The sequence below is a fragment of the Melanerpes formicivorus genome, unplaced genomic scaffold (genome assembly GCF_026170545.1).
Source record: "Melanerpes formicivorus ecotype bairdi unplaced genomic scaffold, bMelFor1.0.p_v2 SCAF_96, whole genome shotgun sequence".
Lineage (NCBI taxonomy): Eukaryota > Metazoa > Chordata > Aves > Piciformes > Picidae > Melanerpes > Melanerpes formicivorus.
In genome coordinates, this window is record NW_027142448.1 from 1,509,698 (window position 1) to 1,531,296 (window position 21,599).

The 21,599-nt window shown below is 50.5% G+C and overlaps 2 protein-coding genes across 4 annotated transcripts in view; both read left to right on the top strand.

Annotated features, from left to right (window-relative positions):
- TULP3 (TUB like protein 3) overlaps window positions 1-20,958 on the top strand; it is a 35,270-nt gene extending 14,312 nt beyond the window's left edge. For all 3 annotated transcript variants that reach the window (XM_068166077.1, XM_068166078.1, XM_068166076.1), the window contains 8 exons: window positions 824-1,000; window positions 3,813-3,943; window positions 7,429-7,626; window positions 8,868-8,980; window positions 10,404-10,518; window positions 14,315-14,413; window positions 18,313-18,484; window positions 20,188-20,958. In XM_068166077.1, the coding sequence (XP_068022178.1) occupies window positions 824-1,000; window positions 3,813-3,943; window positions 7,429-7,626; window positions 8,868-8,980; window positions 10,404-10,518; window positions 14,315-14,413; window positions 18,313-18,484; window positions 20,188-20,321 (1,139 nt within the window). In that variant the 3' untranslated portion in view covers window positions 20,322-20,958. The remainder of the gene's footprint in view (window positions 1-823; window positions 1,001-3,812; window positions 3,944-7,428; window positions 7,627-8,867; window positions 8,981-10,403; window positions 10,519-14,314; window positions 14,414-18,312; window positions 18,485-20,187) is intronic.
- The window catches only part of TEAD4 (TEA domain transcription factor 4), an 82,262-nt gene continuing 81,451 nt past the window's right edge, over window positions 20,789-21,599 (top strand). The window contains exon 1 of the mRNA XM_068166070.1: window positions 20,789-20,802. Within this exon, the coding sequence (XP_068022171.1) occupies window positions 20,789-20,802 (14 nt within the window). The remainder of the gene's footprint in view (window positions 20,803-21,599) is intronic.

The following is a 21,599-nucleotide window of genomic DNA, read 5'->3' on the forward strand; positions in this document are numbered from 1 at the left end:
AGGAGCAGGGAGGTCATTCTGCCCCTGTACAGTGCACTGGTTAGGCCACACCTTGAGTCCTGTGTCCAGTTCTGGGCCCCTCAGTTTAGGAAGGAGGTTGAGTTGCTGGAAGGTGTCCAGAGAAGGGCAATGAAGTTGGTGAGGGGTTTGGAACACAGCCCTGTGAGGAGAGACTGAGGGAGCTGGGGTTGCTTAGCCTGGAGAAGAGGAGACTCAGGGGTGACCTTTTTGCTCTCTACAACTACCTTGAGGGAGGTTGTAGCCAGGAAGGGGTTGGTCTCTTCTCCCAGGCAACCAGCAGCAGAACAAGAGGACACAGTCTCAAGCTGTGCCTGGGGAAGTTTAGGGTGGATGTTAGGAAGAAGTTCTACACAGAGAGAGTGATTGCCCATTGGAATGTGCTGCCCAGGGGGATGGTTGAGTCACCATCATTGGAGGTGTTCAGGAAGAGCCTGGATAGGGTGCTTGGTTTAGTTGATTAGATGGTGCTGGGTCATAGGTTGGACACGATGATCTTGAAGGTCTCTTCCAACCTGGTCTGGTCTGGTCTATTCTATTCTATTCTAGTAAATCAATGTGTGTGACAAACACAACTCACTTTAGTTGCTTAAGCCCTTGTAAAACACTGTATTCATAAAGAGATAAACTGATGCCTAATGTTTGGTAGGTGTTCTGTACTCCTCCCAAGATTCTGAGAAAAGCTGGACATGGATACATCAGTACTTGATAGAGGTGCTGGAGCAAGGGCAGACAAAAAGGATGACCATGCTGGGATGTGTCCTTAGCTATCAAAAGCAGGCTTGAGCATTCTGTTTCGTTGCAGGCATTGATGGACCAGCTGCTTTCCTGAAATCAGAAGTGCAAAACTTGGGGACCAAGGTCCAAACTCTATCTGCTGAATCTCCCAAAACAGAAGGCAGTGCAGATGAGGAAAATGATGAAAAGACTCTAACAGACACAGTGGGGAAGCCAGATCTGCAAGAAATCTTACAGAAACAAGGTAACAGTTGATAATGGGCATTAAAGCAGCATTAAAACACCCCTAATGATTATGAAGAACTAAGAAACAAATGTCTGTAGGATATTCTAAATGCAGAGCTAGTAAATTCTACAGCATGTAGAAATGCAGCTCCTTCTTCTGGTACAGGTTGTGTAAGTTCTGGCTTTCCTAAGGAGGTTGGTGACAAAAGGCTGTGTTCATACTTTGCTTAAGTTAAGGGTATTTTAATTCTAGATAAACTCTGTCTAGATATGATGCTTGAGTATTTTCACAGCAGCAGAACCCTCTATAGCCAGGAAATGCCATCACTGAAATGTTCAGGAGACTAACAGGAAAGGTGCTCTTCTAAGTCAGAGGCTGTATCATAGTATCAGTCAGGGTTGGAAGGGACCACAAGGATCATCTAGTTCCAACCCCCCTGCCATGGGCAGGGACACCCCACACTACATCAGCCTGGCCACAGCCTCATCCAGCCTGGCCTTAAACACCTCCAGGGACAGGGCCTCAACCACCTCCCTGGTCAACCCATTCCAGGGCTTCACCACTCTCATGGGGAAGAAATTCCTCCTCACCTCCAGCCTGAATCTCCCCACCTCCAGCTTCATTCCATTCCCCCTAGTCCTATCACTCCCTGAGATCCTGTCACAATCAACATTTCAGAGCTTTACATGCAGCAGTTACATCTAAATGAGTACTTTCCCAGTGGAGTGTCTGCCTCTATCTGCCCTGTATCCTATGTTGTCACCACTACCATGGGAAACAGATTTTGGTTGCATGCAGCCTTAGCACTCTGCAGCAGAGTATTGGCTGGTGTTTAATATGGTAGACAGGTTGTCTTTTATTTTGCAGAGCCTCTCTCCCAGAATAATTCCAGTGTGGCTTACATGTTAAGGTACAGAAGTACTTCCATGCAGTTGTCAGATGCAGCAGCTGCTTACCTATGGATAGCAGCATTACACAAAAACCAGGAAATGAAGCAGGAGAGGATATCTGGAAACTTCAGAGGAAATCAGTGAAATTGGAATTTGGAAGTTGTCCAGAGCTCTGGGGTTGGAATGGAATGGAACAGAATGGAATGGAATGGAACAGGTTGGAAGAGACCTTCAAGATCATCATGTCCAACGCATCAACCAATCCAACACCACCCAACCAACTAAACCATGGCACCAAGCACCCCATCAAGTCTCCTCCTGAACACCTCCAGTGATGGTGACTCCACCACCTCCCCAGGCAGCACATTCCAATGGGCAATCACTCTCTCTGTGTAGAACGTCCTCCTCACCTCCAGCTTAAACTTCCCCTGGCACAGCTTGAGGCTGTGTCCTCTTGTTCTGGTGCTGGTTGCCTGGGAGAAGTTAATACCTCTTCTCTTGCAAAATGTGCTTTGGGAAGTTTAGTGGCAGGTGGTTAAGACTGTATTTGTCTGTCTCATCTGAGCAGTGCCTGTTCTATGCAGTGTCATGTTGGAGCACTGTTGTAATACTGGTTCTCAGAAGATAATTCAGCTGAGGAGGCTGAATGAGTTCATCTTCTGTAGTGCTCTCTGTGCTTTTTCATGCTGCAACCAAATGAAAGAATAGAGTCACAGTTCCAAGTGGAAGGAAACACCAAACAATGGTGTGTACAGAAACCCTTTATAAATGGCTTTCTCCATTACTTTAGTTATATACCCACAGCCATCTCTGCATTAGGTTAAAATTAAGTAAGTCAGTCCTGGAACTACTCAGTCTGTGCTTCTGCTTTTACAAATCAAACTTGCAGTAGCATTTCTGAGCTCTTGAGTTATTGCTGCTGAGGTAAGAATGGGATACAAGGCTACAGGGAAATGGTAAAGGATGTAAAGTGTAGAGACTCCAGCACATCTTCTGCTTTGTTCTGAAATCATGGAAATCATATTTTTCTTGTAAAAATAGGCAAAATTAATTCCATGGCAGTATGTGCTCAGCAATATGTCACATTATGTAATATGTAAAATGTGCAGCCACCTAAACATGAGCCAGCAGTGTGCCCAGGCAGCCAAGAAGGCCAATGGCATCCTGGCCTGCATCAGGAACAGTGTGGCCAGCAGGAGCAGGGAAGTCATTGTGCCCTGTGCTCAGCACTGGTTAGGCCACACCTTGAGTCCTGTGTCCAGTTCTGGGCCTCTCAGTTTAAGAAGGACATTGAGAAACTTGAAGGTGTCCAGAGAAGGGCAACAAGGCTGGGGAGAGGCCTTGAGCACAGCCCTGTGAGGAGAGGCTGAGGGAGCTGGGGTTGCTTAGCCTGGAGAAGAGGAGGCTCAGGGGAGACCTCATTGCTCTCTACAACTACCTGAAGGGAGGTTGTAGCTAGGAAGGGGTTGGTCTCTTCTCCCAGGCAAGCAGCACCAGAGCAAGAGGACACAGTCTCAAGCTGCACCAGGGGAAGTTAAGGCTGGACGTGTGGAGAAAGTTCTTCACTGAGAGAGTGATTGCCCATTGGAATGTGGTGCCCAGGGAGGTGGTGGAGTCCCCATCCCTGGAGGTGTTCAAGAGGGGATTGGATGTGGCACTTGGTGCCATGGTTTAGTCATGAGGTCTGTGGTGACAGGTTGGATTTGATGATCTTTGAGGTCTCTTCCAACCTTGGTGACACTGTGATACTGTGATGACAGCTGCAAAGTGTCACTGGGGGTTGAATTGTGAGGTAGCAATATGGCACAGAAAAGAATCAGCAGTTGAAACAACAGAGATCTGTTAAAAGACCAAATAGTTATGCAGAAGTTGTACATGAGTTTGTGATGCCATGAACCCATGATACTCTCTTTTACCTGCTTGATCCTGTATTCTGACAGGCATTTCAGGCAGTTTGAATTTTGATGAGGAGGACACAGAAGAAGAAGCAGCTAGCAGGAGACCATCACCTCATTCACCCTGTTCTGAATCTGAGAGGCCTGGCTCTGAAACCAGCAACAAATCTTTTGCAGTAAGTATCTTGAAATCCATCTCTGATAAGGGCTAGGCATATGCTTTATTTTAGTACTAGTCCCTTGAGCACTGGGTTAAAATACAGTGCTGCAGCTACAGCAGCTGGAAGGCAGAGGGAGGGTCTTGACTAGCAGTTATCTTACTGCAGGGCCAGCCTTTGAGATAAACACAAAGAAGTAGTAATGATCAACAGAAGAATGGCAGGAACCTGGTCCCTGGTGACTGGAAGAAGGGAAACATGCCTGCTTTTAAAAAGGGCAGAAAAGAGGACCCTAGAAATCACCAAACTGTTGGCCTCACCACTGTGCAGATCATGGAGCAGATCCTCTTAGAAGCTATGATAAGGACCTGCAGAACAGGGAGGTGATTTGAGACAGCCAGTGTGGCTTCAGCAAGGGCAAGTCCTGCCTGAGCAATCAGATGATTGTCTACAGTGGAGTGACTCCATCAGTGGACAAGTCGTGACCGCCGTGAGACAGGTTAGTTTTACCCCACTGATGATGTGTTGTTGCAGTAGTAACCCTGCTCAGCACGAGAGGAACCGCAGGCTCAGCCCCCTGGTGCGTGCGCTTGGCTGAGGAGCCACTGGCGCGAGGCTACCATCTGCGGCCTTAGGACTGGACGCCTCTAAGTCAGCATCCCGCCTAGACGCAGCGATAGCGCAGCGCCGCCGGAGCCTCGGCGGGCTCGCGATAGCCGGCCGGCCCGGCCCGCGTGGGGCAGCGCCCGGTGGGGAATGCCGCTCGTAGCTGGGAACCGGAGGGGCGGACGGATGGGGCGCCGCCTCTCCCCCGTTCCGGAACGCATGGTCGTGGGGCACCCGCTGCTAAACCATTCGTAGACAACCTGATTCTGGGTGAGGGTTTCGTAGGTAGCAGAGCAGCTCCCTCGCAGCGATCTATGGAGAATCATCCCTCGACACAAGCTTTTGTGAAAGAAAAACAACTTCTGGCCTGCAGCAGGAACAGTGTGGCCAGCAGGAGCAGGGAAGTCATTGTGCCCTGTGCTCTGCACTGGTTAGGCCACACCTTGAGTCCTGTGTCCAGCTCTGAGCCCTTCAGTTTAAGAAGGACATTGAGAGACTTGAAGGTGTCCAGAGAAGGGCAACAAGGCTGGGGAGAGGCCTTGAGCACAGCCCTGTGAGGAGAGGCTGAGGGAGCTGGGGTTGCTTAGCCTGGAGAAGAGGAGACTCAGGGGTGACCTCGTTGCCCTCTACAACTACCTGAGGGGTAGTTGTGGCCGGGAAGGGGTTGGTCTCTTCTCCCAGGCAAGCAGCACCAGAACAAGAGGACACAGTCTCAGGCTGTGCCAGGGGAGGTTTAGACTGGATGTGAGGAGAAAGTTCTTCACCGAGCGAGTCATTCGTCGTTGGAGCGGGTTGCCCAGGGAGGTGGTTTGAGTCCCCATCCCTGGAGGTGTTGAAGAGGGGATTGGATGTGGCACTTGGTGCCATGGTCTAGTCATGAGGTCTGTGTTGATAGGTTGGACTTGATGATCCTCGAGGTCCTTTCCAACCTATGTTATACTGTGAGACTGTGAAGTGAAGACCAAGGGATGCCCTCTGTCTGGGTTTCTGTAAAGCCTTTAACCCAGTGGCTGTGCTGCCCAGTGGATAAGGAATTGATTGGATGATTGCATCCGAAGGGTAGTGGTGAATGAGTTGATGTCCAGATGGAGACAGGTGACAAGTGATGATGTCCTTCAGGGGTCTGTGCTGGGACCGGTGCTGTTCAGTATCTTCATTGATGGTACAGGCAGGGAGATGCAGTGTGCCCTCAGCAGGTTTGTTGATGTTACTGATCTGGGTGGTGCAGCTGATGAGACTGAGGGATGGGATGCCATCCAGAGGGACTTAGGCTGGAGAAAGGGGCTCAGGTGAACCTCATGAGGCAAAGTGCAAGGCCTGCATCTGGGCAGGGGCAATTCTCAGTACCAATACAGGCTGGGGGAAGATGAGCTTGAGAGTGGCCTTGCAGAAAAGGACTTGGGTATACTGGTGGATGAGAAGCTGTACATGAGCCAGCAGTGTGCTTGCAGCCCAGAAGGCAGACTGTGTACTGGGCTGCATCAAAAGAAGCGTGGCCAGACGGTTGAGAGAAGTGATTCTGGTCATCAACTCTGTGCTGGTGAGACCTCACCTGAAGCACTGTGTCCAGTTCTGGAGTCCTCAATACAGGAAGGACATCGACCTGCTGTAGCAGGTCCAGAGGAGGGCCACAAAGATGGTCAGAGGGCTTGAGCACCTCTCCTGTGAAGGCTGGCTGAGAGAGTTGGGGTTGTTCAGTCTGGAGAAGAGAAGGCTCTGGGGAGGCCTGGTAGCTACACTGTAGTATCTGAAGAGGACCTACAAAAGAGTTGTGGAGGGAGTGTTTAGAAGGGCTTGTAGCAATAGGATGAGGGACAATGGTTTTAAACTGGAGCAGGGCAGCTTTGGGTTGGACTTTAGGAGGAAGTACTTTACAATGAGGGTGGAGAAATACCGGAACAGGTTGCCTGGGAATGTGGGCTGAGGCCCTGTCCCCAGAGACATTCAAGGTCAATCTTGATGTGTCAGCCTGGTCTAGCTAGAGATGTCCCTGCTCACTGAGGGAGCTTGGACAAGAGGAACTTCGAGGATGCCTTCTAACCCAGTGCATTCTGTGATTCTATGATCTTGCTGCCTTACTTGCCACAGAGTGTCTGAAGTTTGACCCCTGTGCTCAGCACTGGTTAGGCCACACCTTGAGTCCTGTGTCCAGTTCTGGGCCCCTCAGTTTAGGAAAGATGTTGAGATGCTGGAAGGTGTCCAGAAAAGGGCAACAGAGCTGGGGAGGGGTCTGGAGCACAGCCCTGTGAGGAGAGGCTGAGGGAGCTGGGGTTGCTTAGCCTGGAGAAGAGGAGGCTCAGGGGAGACCTCATTGCTCTCTACAACTCCCTGAAGGGAGGTTGTAGCCAGGTGGAGGTTGGTCTCTTCTCCTAGGCAAGCAGCACCAGAACAAGAGGACACAGTCTCAGGCTGCACCAGGGGAGGTTTAGGCTGGAGGTGAGGAGAAAGTTCTTTCCAGAAAGAGAGACTGCCCTTTGAATGTGCTGCCTGGAGTGGTGGAGTCACTGTGCCTGGAAGTGCTTAAGAAGAGCCTGGCTGAGGCACTTGGTGCCATGGTTTAGTTGATTGGATGGTGCTGGGTGATAGGTTGGACTTGATGATCTCAAAGGTCTTTTCCAGCCTGGCTAATGCTGTGATTCTGAAGTTCTAAAAGCAGAGAGGCTCTTTGCTTGGCCTATTTGACAGAGTCTCATCCCATTTTCCACCTCCTGGAAATCCACCTATCACTCCCTCTTGGGGACCTAGTCTTCCCTCAGGGTAAAAGTCTTCAGCCACTTTCTGTAGAGAAACACAGGTGATCTCTCATTTACCTTCCCTTTCTCAAAGAGGCCTTTCTTGTGGAATACCAGAGCCTCTGATCTGATGGTAATGAGCTAATATGATGGATCTTCCCACAGGAAACAGGTGCTTCCTGCAGTCCCTCCCCTCAGGCAGATGCACAGCTGGGAGAGGTGGAGAACTTGGAGGATTTTGCGTTCCGGCCGGCCCCTCGTGGTGTAACAGTGAAGTGTCGGATCACTAGGGACAAGAAGGGGATGGACCGGGGGCTCTTCCCCACCTACTACATGCATCTGGAAAGGGATGACAGCAGAAAGGTATTGGAAGCAGCATACAGTGTCTTGGCTGTTGTATTCCTACTACAGAATACCAGGCAGCCAGCACCAGAACAAGAGGACACAGTCTCAGGCTGTGCCAGGGGAGGTTTAGGCTGGAGGTTAGGAAGAAGTTCTACACAGAAAGAGTGATTGCCCATTGGAATGTGCTGCCTGGGGAGGTGGTGGAGTCACCATCACTGGAGGTGTTTAGGAAGAGAATGGGTGAGGCACTTGGTGCCATGGTTTAGTTGATCAGATGGTGTTGGGTGATAGGTTGGACTTGATGATCTCTAAGGTCTTTTCCAACCTGGTTAATTCTCCTCTCCGAACCTCACCGAACCTCTCCTCACCGAACCTCTCTTCTCCTCTCTGAACCGAACCAAATCTCTCCTCTCTCCTCCTCTCTCCTCCTCTCTCCTCCTCTCTCCTCCTCTCTCCTCCTCTCTCCTCCTCTCTCCTCCTCTCTCCTCCTCTCTCCTCCTCTCTCCTCCTCTCCCCTCCTCTCCCCTCCTCTCCCCTCCTCTCCCCTCCTCTCCCCTCCTCTCCCCTCCTCTCCCCTCCTCTCCCCTCCTCTCCCCTCCTCTCCCCTCCTCTCCCCTCCTCTCCCCTCCTCTCCCCTCCTCTCCCCTCCTCTCCCCTCCTCTCCCCTCCTCTCCCCTCCTCTCCCCTCCTCTCCCCTCCTCTCCCCTCCTCTCCCCTCCTCTCCCCTCCTCTCCCCTCCTCTCCCCTCCTCTCCCCTCCTCTCCGAACCTCTCTTCTCCTCTCTGAACCTCTCCTCTCCGAACCTCCTCTCTCTCCTCTCCATCTTTGCTGTAAAGGAGAGTTTCTCTTAAGAAAGCAGAAGCTGAGGAGAGGCAGCATGCAGATGAGGACAGTTTATCTTTGGCCAAGGCACTACAGAGAGAAAAAGCCATAAGACAATGGAAGGTTACATTAAGAAGTATGAAAATGTGAAGGACAAAGGAGAGCAGGGAGACACCTGCTCCAAAGGGAGAGGGGAGAGGACTAGAAAGCATAGTTACATGAAATCTAGACTGCCCAGTGAGCTAATTGGAGGCATGGGTACTTTCAGGGTGGGTACTTGAGGAAGAGATCAAAACTGTGGAGACAGGAATGATAGCACAGAGCGAACGGGGAAATGGATGTGGGGAATGGAGAGAGAACAGTTTGGAGAGTCATGCCTAGCAGTGCCTCTGTGCTCTTGCAAAGCTCAGGTCTTGATCAAAGGTTTGTGTTTGCAGACATTCCTTCTTGCAGGGAGAAAAAGGAAAAAGAGCAAGACATCCAATTACCTCATCTCAGTTGACCCTACAGATTTGTCCCGGGAAGGGGAGAGTTTCATTGGAAAACTCAGGTGAGGAACCCGATGGAAGCTACGGACGGGAGAGACTGGGTTTCCATTTCACTTGGGTGGGTACAAATCTGGTCTTAATACAGAAGTAAGGAACTTGCATTGTCCTACTTCATGTCATCTGCATTCAGCTGGGTAAGTTATCACTCACTGTGGCAGCTCAGAAAAGGAATTCTGGCTTGGTGCTTTTCCAGGCTAGCTTACAGGCTCAGTTCACCACAGGCACTTCACAGAAGCTCCTTCCTGAGCTAGCAGTAGAGACTCAGATGGCAGGAGGTGTATGTGCACACAGGGCTTAGGATTGGGTTAGGAACTGGCTGGAGGCTGAGCCCAGAGAGTGGTGGTGAATGGTGCCACAGCCAGCTGGCAGCCAGGCACCAGTGGCATCCCCCAGGGATCAGTGCTGGGCCCTGTCCTCTTCAACATCTTCATTGATGATCTGGGTGAGGGGATTGAGTCAGTCATCAGCAAGTTTGCAGATGACACCAAGCTGGGAGCAGATGTTGGTCAGTTAGAGGGCAAAAGGGCTCTGCAGAGGGACCTTGACCAACTGGACAGATGGGCAGAGTCCAACAGGATGGCATTCAACAAGTCCAAGTGCCAGGTGCTGCACTTTGGCCACAGCAGAGCTACAGGCTGGGGTCAGAGTGGCTGAGAGCTGCCAAACAGAGAGGGACCTGGGGGTGCTGATTGACAGCTGCCTAAACATGAGCCTGCAGTGTGCCCAGGTGGCCAAGAAGGCCAATGGCATCCTGGCCTGCATCAGGAACAGTGTGGCCAGCAGGAGCAGGGAGGTCATTGTGCCCTGTACTCTGCACTGGTTAGGCCACACCGTGAGTCCTGTGTCCAGTTCTGGGCCCCTCAGTTTAAGAAGGACATTGAGAGACTTGAAGGTGTCCAGAGAAGGGCAACAAGGCTGGGGAGAGGCCTTGAGCACAGCCCTGTGAGGAGAGGCTGAGGGAGCTGGGGTTGCTTAGCCAGGAGAAGAGGAGGCTCAGGGGAGACCTCATTGCTCTCTACAACTACCTGAAGGGAGGCTGTAGCTGGGTGGGAGTTGGTCTCTTCTCCCAGGCAGCCAGCCCCAGAACAAGAGGACACAGTCTCAAGCTGCACCAGGGGAAGTTTAGGCTGGCGGTGAGGAGAAAGTTCTTCACTGAGAGAGTCATTTGCCATTGGAATGTGCTGCCCAGGGAGGTGATGGAGTCCCCATCCCTGGAGGTGTTCAAGAGGGGATTGGATGTGGCACTTGGTGCCATGGTCTAGTCATGAGGTCTATGGTGACAGGTTGGACTCAATGATCCTCGAGGTCTCTTCCAACCTTGGTGATACTGTGAGACTGTGATACTGTGGCTGTACAAAGAGTTTCAGAATATGACAAGTCTATTTCACTGATGCCTCTCTCTGTCTTTTCTTGCCTTGGCATTAGGTCAAACCTCATGGGAACTAAGTTTACAGTGTATGACCATGGAGTCAGCCCAGTCAAGGCACAGGAGCTAGTGGAGAAGGCTCATACCAGGCAGGAGCTCGCAGCTATTTGTTACGTAAGTAGTGCCCCTCCCCTTTAGGCACCCCCCACCTTTGGGTTCTTTTGCAGCAAGGAAACAGGGCTTACCAAATCCTGCTGCTTTGCAGCCTCCACCTTTCACTTTGAAACCAATTGACCAATTTCTGCCAGGTACAGCAAAGGCCAGAGGCCTCAAAAAAAAGAGTTCTTCCAAGTTCAATGGAAAAAACAATCAGTGCAGGGATGGGAGAGAGACCTCAGCTAACATCCTGGTGACCTTCCCAACTGGCCTATGTGATGGGTGGCCAGTCAGCATGTCTGAGCCATCCACAGGCTGAACTGCCTCTTGCCTAGCTGCTGTCTGGTGAACTGTAAGGAGGAATTTGGAGTACACTGTGAAGCAGAGTCACTTCTTGCAGAAACAGAGGTGTTTTGGTGGATAGGAATAAACCTTTATTTAGAATAGAATAAACCAAACCAGGTTGGAAGAGACCTTCAAGATCATCACATCCAACCCATCAACCAATCCAACCCACCCAAACAGCTAACCCATGGCACCAAGCACCCCAGCAAGTCTCCTCCTGAACACCTCCAGTGATGGTGACTCCACCACCTCCCCAGGCAGCCCATTCCAATGGGCAATCACTCTCTCTGTGTAGAACTTCCTCCTAACCTCCAGCCTAAACCTCCCCTGGCGCAGCCTGAGACTGTGTCCTCTTGTTCTGGTGCTGGTTGCCTGGGAGAAGAGACCAACCTCTGCCTGTCTACAACCTCCCTTCAGGTAGTTGTAGAGAGCAATAAGGTCACCCCTAAGTCTCCTCTTCTCCAGGCTAAGCAGCCCCAGCTCCCTCAGCCTCTCCTCACAGGGCTGTGTTCCAAACCCCTCCCCAACTTTGTTGCCCTTCTCTGGACACCTTCCAGCAACTCAACCTCCTTCCTAAACTGAGGAGCCCAGAACTGGACACAGGACTCAAGGTGTGGCCTAACCAGTGCAGTGTACAGGGGCAGAATGACCTCCCTGCTCCTGCTGGCCACACTGTTCCTGATGCAGGCCAGGATGCCATTGGCCCTCTTGGCTGCCTGGGCACACTGCAGGCTCATGTTCAGCCTACCATCAACCAGCACCCCCAGGTCCCTCTCTGCCTGGCTGCTCTCAGCCACTCTGACCCCAGCCTGTAGCACTGCCTGGGGTTGTTGTGGCCAATGTTCAGAACCTGGCACTTGGATGTGTTCAGTCTCCTGCCCTTGGCCTCTGCTCATCTGTCCAGCCTGTCCAGGTCCCTCTGCAGAGCCTCTCTACCCTGCAGCAGATCAACTCCTGCCCCCAGCTTGGTGTCATCAGCAAATTAACTGCTGATGGACTCAATGCCCTCATCCAGATCATCAATGAAGATGTTAAAGAGCACAGGGCCCAGCACTGATCCCTAGGAGTCCTGTGTCCAGTTCTGGGCCCCTCAGTTTAGGAAGGAGGTTGACTTGCTGGAAGGTGTCCAGAGAAGGGCAACAAAGCTGAGGAGGGGTTGGAACACAGCCCTGTGAGGAGAGGCTGAGGGAGCTGGGGTTGCTTAGCCTGGAGAAGAGGAGGCTCAGGGGTGACCCTATCACTCTCTACAACTACCTGAAGGGAGGTTGTAGCCAAGTGGGGGTTGGTCTCTTCTCCCAGGCAGCCAGCACCAGAACAAGAGGACACAGTCTCAGGCTGTGCCAGGGGAGGTTCAAGTTGGATGTTAGGAAGAAGTTCTACACAGAGAGAGTGATTGCCCATTGGAATGGGCTGCCTGGGGAGGTGGTGGAGTCACCATCACTGGAGGTGTTCAGGAGGAGACTTGACAGGGTGCTTGGTGCCATGGGTTAGTTGTTTAGGTGGTGTTGGATTGGTTGATGGGTTGGACTCGATGATCTTGAAGGTCTCTTCCAACCTGGTCTGGTTTATTCTAAATAAAGGTTTATTCTAAATGTTAAACTGTTCCTCACAAATGTCACAAAACATGACTAGTGTTGAATGAAGTTCAGCAGTGTCTGTGGCCAGTGTCAGCATTTAACAAATGCAACATGGTGCTCCAAGCAGACATGGTTTAGTAGTCATGAGCTCTTGGGTGACAGCTTGGACTTGATGATCTTTGAGGTCTTTTCCAACCTTGGTGATTCTATGATTCTAAAATGAGTACCTCAGATAATACAAGGTCATCTTGTCAGATTTCTGAACTTCCATGTACAGTAAGTTCATAAAGTTCAGATCTGAATGCAGTCAGCACCCTCCTCCTCATAACACACCCCTAGGTTTTCTGAAGTGAAATCACAAAGGTTGCAGCCCCAAAGACGTTTGCTCTGTGTCTACAAAGTGTGCCAGCATGCTGGGGGCAGCTGTAGGACTTCTGTCCACCCATTCACTGCTGCTGAATTGTTCTGACTTTTCAATTAGCCTCTGGGAATTTTAAAGGTTATCTGACATTGTTACCAAACGCTTCCAATGGAGCCCTGGATTTTGGTTGACGTGGTTAAATGGATGGTTTGAGAGCACCAAGCCTCTTCCTGTGCTTTTCCTACTTGGTCCTCTTGGAGCATTCTCTTGCAGCACCCTAGAAAAATGTGCTTAAGATTGAAGACTCAGCACGTGCTGAATGCTTTGCCTTCTGTGTCTGTCCTTAGTCATTTATAAAAGAGCATGATTTGAGAGGAAATTGTAGGTATGCTCTTAAACACAATTAATGGCACCCAAAGAAGTGTGTAATTCATTCTTCAGGAGTGCTTTAGCCTAAATGCTAACAAACATCCAGCTGGCAGCCAGGCACCAGTGGTGTGCCCCAGGGATCAGTGCTGGGCCCCATCCTCTTTAACATCTTCATTGATGATCTGGATGAGGGCACTGAGTCCATCATCAGTAAATTTGCAGATGACACCAAGCAGGGGGCAGGAGTTGATCTGCTGGAGGGTAGAGAGGCTCTGCAGAGGGACCTGGACAGGCTGGACAGATGGGCAGAGGCCAAAGGCAGGAGACTGAACACATCCAAGTGCCAGGGGCTGCACATTGGCCACAGCAACCCCAGGCAGTGCTACAGGCTGGGGTCAGAGTGGCTGAGAGCAGCCAGGCAGAGAGGGACCTGGGGGTGCTGGTTGATGGTAGGCTGAACATGAGCCTGCAGTGTGCCCAGGCAGCCAAGAGGGCCAATGGCATCCTGGCCTGCATCAGGAAGAGTGTGGCCAGCAGGAGCAGGGAGGTCATTCTGCCCCTGTACACTGCACTGGTTAGGCCACATCTTGAGTCCTGTGTCCAGTTCTGGGCCCCTCAGTTCAGGAAGGAGGTTGAGTTGCTGGAAGGTGTCCAGAGAAGGGCAACAAAGCTGGGGAGGGGTCTGGAGCACAGCCCTGTGAGGAGAGGCTGAGGGAGCTGGGGTTGCTTAGCCTGGAGAAGAGGAGACTCAGAGGTGACCTTATTGCTCTCTACAACTCCCTGAAGGGAGGTTGTAGCCAGGCAGAGGTTGGTCTCTTCTCCCTTGCAGCCAGTACCAGAACAAGAGGACACAGTCTCAGGCTGTGCCAGGGGAGGTTTAGGCTGGATGTTAGGAAGAAGTGCTACCCAGTGAGAGTGATTGACCATTGGAATGGGCTGCCTGGGGAAGTGGTGGAGTCACCATCCCTGGAGGTGTTCAGGAGGAGACTTGCTGGGGTGCTTGGTGCCATGGGTTAGTTGTTTAGGTGGTGTTGGATTGGTTGATGGGTTGGACACGATGATCTAAAAAGCAGTACAAACATGGATCCAGCTTCAGTTTTGCTGTCTTCCCTTCCTGGAGTGTTTCATTTACTGAAGATGATGCCTTTCCTTGTCTTTTCAGGAAACCAATGTGTTGGGCTTCAAGGGTCCCAGGAAGATGTCTGTGATCATTCCAGGAATGAACATGAACCATAAGCGAATTCCAATCCGTCCACGAAATGTGAGTCCCGGAGGCTGATTGTGTTTCAGAACGGAGGAAGAGGCTGCAGTTAACACATGAATGGTGTTCTGATGGAAGAGAGTAAACACACTTCTGGTTGGAATGTTGTCAGTCTCTGTAGGAATCACAATCAAGGAGGATTCTTTAAGGAAAACGTGGGATGAGAAGGAGGAGGCTGCTTTGTGGTGACTCTTTAGCTGAGGATTTCCCATGCAGTGGCCAAATCAATGTGTCTCTTTGTCAGTCCTTTCACCATGGGTTTTGTGCTTGTGAGAGAAGACTAAAAGGCAGAAGGGGCAGCTGCCAAATGCAAGACATTGTTAGTGCTTTAGGCTAGAAAATAGCATTTGCAGTTGTGTTATGAGTAGGACAAGAGGGTATTTGTTGAGGTCAGAGAAAACAAATCTTCAGGAGTGGAAATTCAGAGTCATGAGAGCCTCAAAAAGTGGAAAGCTGTATCTGAAGGTGGCCATTATTCACCATCCAGCAGGTGACACCATCAATAGCTGAGGGGAGAGCAGCTGATGTCGTTTGCCTGGAGCTGAGCAAAGCCTTCCACACTGTCCCACACCACATCCTGGTCTCCAGGCTGGTGACACATGGGTGTGATGGGTGACCACTAGGTGGATACAGAACTGGCTTGATGGCTGCACCCAAAGAGTGGCTGTCCATGGCTCCATGTCCCAGTGGAGGCCAGGGACAAGCAGAGTCCCTCAGGGATCAGTCCTGGGACCAGGCTTGTTCAACATCTCTGTGGGTGCCATGGACAGTGGCACTGAGTGCACCCTCAGCAGGTTTGCTGATGACACCAAGCTGTGTGGTGCAGCAGACAGCTGGAGGGAAGGGATCCATCCAGAGGGACCTGGACAGGCTGGAGAGGTGGGCACAAGCCAACCTCAGGAGGTTCAACAAGAGCAAGGGCAGGGTCCTGCAGCTGGGTGGAGGCAATCCCAGGCACAAATGCAGGCTGGGCAGGGACTGGCTGGAAAGCAGCCCTGAGGAGAGAGACTTGGGGGTGCTGGGGGAGGAGAAGCTCAACAGGAGCTCTCAGTGTGCACTTGCAGCCCAGAAAGCCAACCAGATCCTGGGCTGCAGCAGGAGAAGTGTGGCCAGCAGGGCAAGGGAGGTGATTCTCCCCCTCTGCTCAGCTCTGGGGAGACCCCACCTGGAGTACTGCCTCCAGTTCTGGAGCCCCTACTCCAAGAGGGATCTGGAGGTGCTGGAAGGTGTCCAGAGAAGGGCCAGGAGGATGAGCAGAGGGCTGGAGCACCTCTCCTGTGAGGACAGACTGAAGGAGTTGGGGCTGTTCAGTCTGGAGAAGAGAAGGCTCCCAGGTGACCTCATTGTGGCCTTCCAGGATCTGAAGGGAGCTACAGGAAGGCTGGGGAGGGACTGCTCAGGATCTCAGGGAGTGATAGGACTAGGGGGAATGGAATGAAGCTGGAGGTGGGGAGATTGAGGCTGGAGGTGAGGAGGAAGTTCTTCCCCATGAGAGTGGTGAAGCCCTGGAATGGGTTGTCCAGGGAGGTGGTTGGGGCCCTGTCCCTGGAGGTGTTTAAGGCCAGGCTGGATGAGGCTGTGGCCAGGCTGATGTAGTGTGGGGTGTCCCTGCCCATGGCAGGGGGGTTGGAACTGGATGATCCTCGTGGTCCCTTCCAACCCTGACTGATACCATGATACTATGATCTTTCAGTTTGTTTTGCATCCCCCTCACTGATAACCTCAGCACTGCCTTTTTCTTTGCTTTGCTAGCTGGAAGCATATTGACACTGGACAAGGCACAAAGCTCTTCTAAGAAGCTGCCAAGGCTGCCAGTGCAGGTGTTTGACTCTGGTTTTGCCCTCCTCAGTAGGGCAATGCCTGCTATCAAGCATTATTGCCCCCAGTTCAAAGGAGGAAAAAATTGCATCTAATTGCACTTGGATGTCAGTTCTCAATCTGATTTTTGCATCTTTGAAAATTAAATTCAAATTAAAGATACTTTATATCTTTAAAAAGTAAATAAAGGTCAAAATAAGGATAGAGAGTAAAGAGGTGAAACTGCACACGAAGTTCTGTTTAAGTTATACTCAAATCCACTCCTGTAATCCACTCAAATCCACTTCTCCAGCTGGAGGCCAGGCACCAGTGGTGTGCCCCAGGGATCAGTGCTGGGCCCTGTGCTCTTTAACATCTTCATTGATGATCTGGATGAGGGCATTGAGTCCATCATCAGCAAGTTTGCAGATGACACTAAGCTGGGAGCAGATGTTGGTCAGTTAGAGGGCAGAAGGGCTCTGCAGAGGGACCTCGACCGACTGGACAGATGGGCAGAGTCCAACAGGATGGCATTCAACAAGTCCCAGTGCCAGGGGCTGCACTTTGGCCACAGCAACCCCATGCAGAGCTACAGGCTGGGGTCAAAGTGGCTGAGAGCTGCCAAACAGAGAGGGACCTGGGGGTGCTGATTGACAGCTGCTGAACCTGAGCCAGCAGTGTGCCCAGGGGGCCAAGAAGGCCAAGGGCATCCTGGCCTGCATCAGCAATAGTGTGGCCAGCAGGAGCAGGGAAGTCATTGTGCCCTGTGCTCTGCATTGGTTAGGCCACACCTTGAGTCCTGTGTCCAATTCTGGGCCCCTCAGTTTGAGAAGGACATTGAGAGACTTGAAGGTGTCCAGAGAAGGGCAACAAGGCTGGGGAGAGGCCTTGAGCACAGCCCTGTGAGGAGAGGCTGAGGGAGCTGGGGTTGCTTAGCCTGGAGAAGAGGAGGCTCAGGGGAGACCTCATTGCTCTCTACAACTACCTGAAGGGAGGTTGTAGCCAGGTGGGAGTTGGTCTCTTCTCCCAGGCAAGCAGCACCAGAACAAGAGGACACAGTCTCAAGCTGTGCCAGGGGAAGTTTAGGCTGGAGGTGAGGAGAAAGTTCTTCCCAGAGAGAGTTCTTCGCCATTGGGATGTGCTGCCCAGGGAGGTGGTGGAGTCCCCATCCCTGGAGGTGTTCAAGAGGGGATTGGATGTGGCACTTGGTGCCATGGTCTAGCCATGAGGTCTGTGGTGACAGGTTGGACTTGATGATCTTTGAGGTCTCTTCCAACCTTGGTGATTCTGTGATTCTGTGATACTGTGTACCTATATCCAATACTAAACCAGGTGAGCCAGACCTCCACAGCAGGTTGTTTTCCTGTTCAATAACTTCAGATTGGGTTTGTTGCAGAACTTCAAGAAATAAATCATATGTCACTCGTGTCACTCACTGCTCTTTGTGGTTCCTTGTAATTCATTCTGTTTGTCAGATTTACTGTGCTGCTTTACCTCAGTTTTGTAGCAGTTTGGTTTTACTTCTGGCTGGTTTTCATACTGTGCATCACTCACTAGGCCCAATAGGATGACAGCTAACCTGCTTAAGGTGTGCTTACAGCCTGCTGCAGGCACCCCAGGGCCTGGCACTGTGCAGTTAACTGGAGATTATTTTCTTGTGTTTTGAAATGTAGAATGTTAGAAATGAATCCTGAGTGCAGCAGGATCAGAGAAAGCTCATGAGACTCAGAAAGGACTCCTGCCAGCAGGGTGGCAGTCATCTGTGGCCTGTGAATTGCTCCCTTTCCTATACACAGACTTCCTTCTCTCTCACTTTTTTCTTGCTTGGGTGGCAATACAGTGACTGAACTGAGAATCCACAGGAGTCTCTTTCTGGTGCTTGCAGGGAGCTCTCAGTGAGATACTGAGTGTGAATGCTGTCATTGTGTTGCATTAGTCATGGGGTCTGTGGTGACAGGTTGGACTTGATGATCCTCGAGGTCTCTTCCAACCTTGGTGATTCTCTGATTAAGCAGGGAATGGCCTTCAAGTGTCAGAGCACAGCAGCCCTCAAAAGCAGAGCGATGGCACACCTGATGAATGTGTTTCTTTCTTCTGAACAGGAGCATGAGAGTCTGCTGTCAAAATGGCAAACCAGAAACTTGGAAAACCTCATTGAGCTGCACAACAAAGCTCCAGTCTGGAATGATGATACTCAGTCCTATGTTCTGAACTTCCATGGCAGAGTCACCCAGGCCTCGGTGAAGAACTTCCAGATTGTCCATGACAACGACCGTAAGAGTCCGGTGCAGAGCACCAGGGGCTGAGCTGGGCAGGGAGAGTTTGGTGAAGCCTGGGAGGGAACAAGGACACGCTTCCTGAAGAAGGGAGAGTGGGTGGAAGGGTTCATCTCAGGATGACTGGGGACTTTTCAGTTGTCATGAAAGTTTTACAAGGCTGTTCTCTGTCTGGGGTGGGTGCAGTCACTACTGTCCATAGTGGCAGTAAAGGAGGGGGGCAAACACAAGCCTCCTGAGGGGAAAGAGCAATTAATGCAGCACCAGACAAAGCCTGGAGAGGAGGAGGCTCAGGGGTGACCTTATTGCTCTCTACAACTACCTGAAGGGAGGTTGTAGACAGGCAGAGGTTGGTCTCTTCTCCCAGGCAACCAGCACCAGAACAAGAGGACACAGTCTCAGGCTGCACCATGGGAGGTTTAGGCTGGAGGTGAGGAAGAAGTTCTACACAGAGAGAGTGATTGCCCTTTGGGATGGGCTGCCTGGGGAGGTGGTGGAGTCACCATCACTGGAGGTGTTTAAGAGGAGACTTGATGGGGTGCTTGGTGCCATGGGTTAGTTGATTAGGTGGTGTTGGATGATAGGTTGGACTCGATGATCATGAAGTTCTCTTCCAACCTGGTCTATTCTATTCTTATTCTTATTCTTATTCTTATTCTTATTCTTATTCTTATTCTTATTCTTATTCTTATTCTTATTCTGATTCTATTTTATTCCTATTCTATTCCTATTCTATTCTATTCTGTTTCTATTCTGTTTCTATTCTGTTTCTATTCTATTCTATTCTATTCTATTCTATTCTATTCTATTCTATTCTATTCTATTCTATTCTATTCTATTCCTATTCTATTCTATTCCTATTCTATTCCTATTTCTGTTCTATTCCTATCCCTATTTCTATTCTATTCTATTCCTATTTCTATTCTTTAGCCCAGCAAAAAAGTGGTTTGAGCTTTGTTCTGAGAAGCAATCTCAAGAATAATACTCCAGAGAACAGGTGTCAAGGTCACTGTGGTGAGAAAGGCTGAACACATCAACTTCCTGATTTTTAAAACCTATTTTTTGTTTGGGACTTCAAGATGTTTGGAGTTGGTTGGATAGGATGGGATGGAATAGAGTAGACCAGACCAGACCAGACCAGACCAGGTTGGAAGAGACCTTCAAGATCATTGTGTCCAACCTATCATCCAACACCACCTAATGAACTAACCCATGGCACCAAGCACCCCATCAAGTCTCCTCCTGAACACCTCCAATGATGGTGACTCCACTGCCTCCCCAGGCAGCCCATTCCAATGGGCAATCACTCTCTCTGTGTAGAACTTCTTCCTAACATCCAACCTAAACCTCCCCTGGCGCAGCCTGAGACTGTGTCCTCTTGTTCTGGTGCTGGCTGCCTGGCAGAAGAGACCAACCCCCACCTGGCTGCAACCTCCCTTCAGGTAGTTGTAGAGAGCAATAAGGTCTCCCCTGAGCCTCCTCTTCTCCAGGCTAAGCAACCCCAGCTCCCTCAGCCTCTCCTCACAGGGCTGTGTTCCAGACCCCTCCCCAGCTTTGTTGGATGTTCTGTTTGTTGGGGCTTTTTGGGTGGTTTGTGTTTGTTTGTTTGTTTGGGTGGTGGTGTGGGCTGGTTTGTTTTGGGGTTCTTTTTGTGGCTTCACAGTGAAATTTGTCTCTGAATCTCTGTTTTTTCCTTTCTAGCTGACTACATCGTGATGCAGTTCGGCCGTGTGGCAGAAGATGTGTTCACTTTGGACTACAATTATCCTCTCTGTGCTCTTCAGGCCTTTGCTATTGGACTGTCCAGCTTTGATAGCAAACTGGCCTGTGAATGAGAAACAGATTTGAAACATGGAACTCACTCCCATCCTCTCATCTTGTTAAAGTGTTCCAGGTGGAGTAATGAAAAGCACACTGGGGATGGAAGGGGACTGGACTCTGGATTTCTGCAGTAGCAGGCTTCAGGACATTAGGGTAGCTGACAGTAGGCCATCATGGGAGGCTGACTCCAAGCCTGAGTTGTTCCTGTGGAAGACCAGTAAATGTGGGTGATGTTTTTGTCATGGGTGTTGATTCTGCTTTCAGAATCTAAGGAACTTAACCTACTGATTGCAACCTCTTGCAGCTAGGATTAGAAAAACAGTAGTTTAGTGTTCATATACCTGGAACCTTTGCCGTGCCCCTAGAGATCATGCTGCTGGGACTGAGTTCCCCATCAGATGAATTCAGAGAACAAATACAACAGTCACTAGCAGGTGTTTGCTTTGCCCTGGGTAGCACTTTGCCGCTGCAGCAGTTGGACATGGAAGGGTCCAGGTAACGTTCAACAGCTACAGGACTGGAAGGAGACATTTGCTCTGGTAAAACACTTTGACTCTGTGGGATGACTCTCTGTTAAGTCCAGTTCCCTTTCATCATTCCCCATGTACCCTGACAGTGTTTTTAACAAATAAAGAACAGTCACATCTTAAATGCTCTCTTTTTAATTGGTGGCATTATATCCATTGCTAGTTTTGATGCTCTTAACCACGTGGAGAGACTGGATGGAGGGTGGAATCCCAACTGAGTGTGGCAGCAGGCACTACTGTGGCAATACACAGCACTGTTCCTGAAGTGCAGTGTTGTGACTGATGGCATCCAGGCTGTGCCATGATCAGAAGTGTTTGTCATTTTTCCACTGTTCATACAATTTGCTACATTTTTAGGAATAAGTTAGCAACTGATTTATCATCATGAGATGATCTCAAGTCATGACCTTACATAATAACTTCAGCCTGCCTCTAAGAAGGAGTTACCTCAAGGGAGGTGACAGATGTCTTCAAAGTTTACCAGAAAAGTTACTGACTGTATCCTGGGGCTTTGCAATACGTCCTTGCAGTTCCAGCTTCAATGATGGATCTACAGCATGGAGCCTGCAGGTCACAGGATGGAATGCTGCTTGACTCAGGTGGCCTTGATGAGAGTGGATTGCTGGACACTGGGGCATGTGCACTCGAAGTGTATGTGCCTGCTGTGTACTGAGAGAACAGTTTATATCTTGCCTGTTTCATGGCATGCATATTCCTGATGATCCTGGGTAACTCCATCCCTCTATTTAGACAGGCATAGGTGTT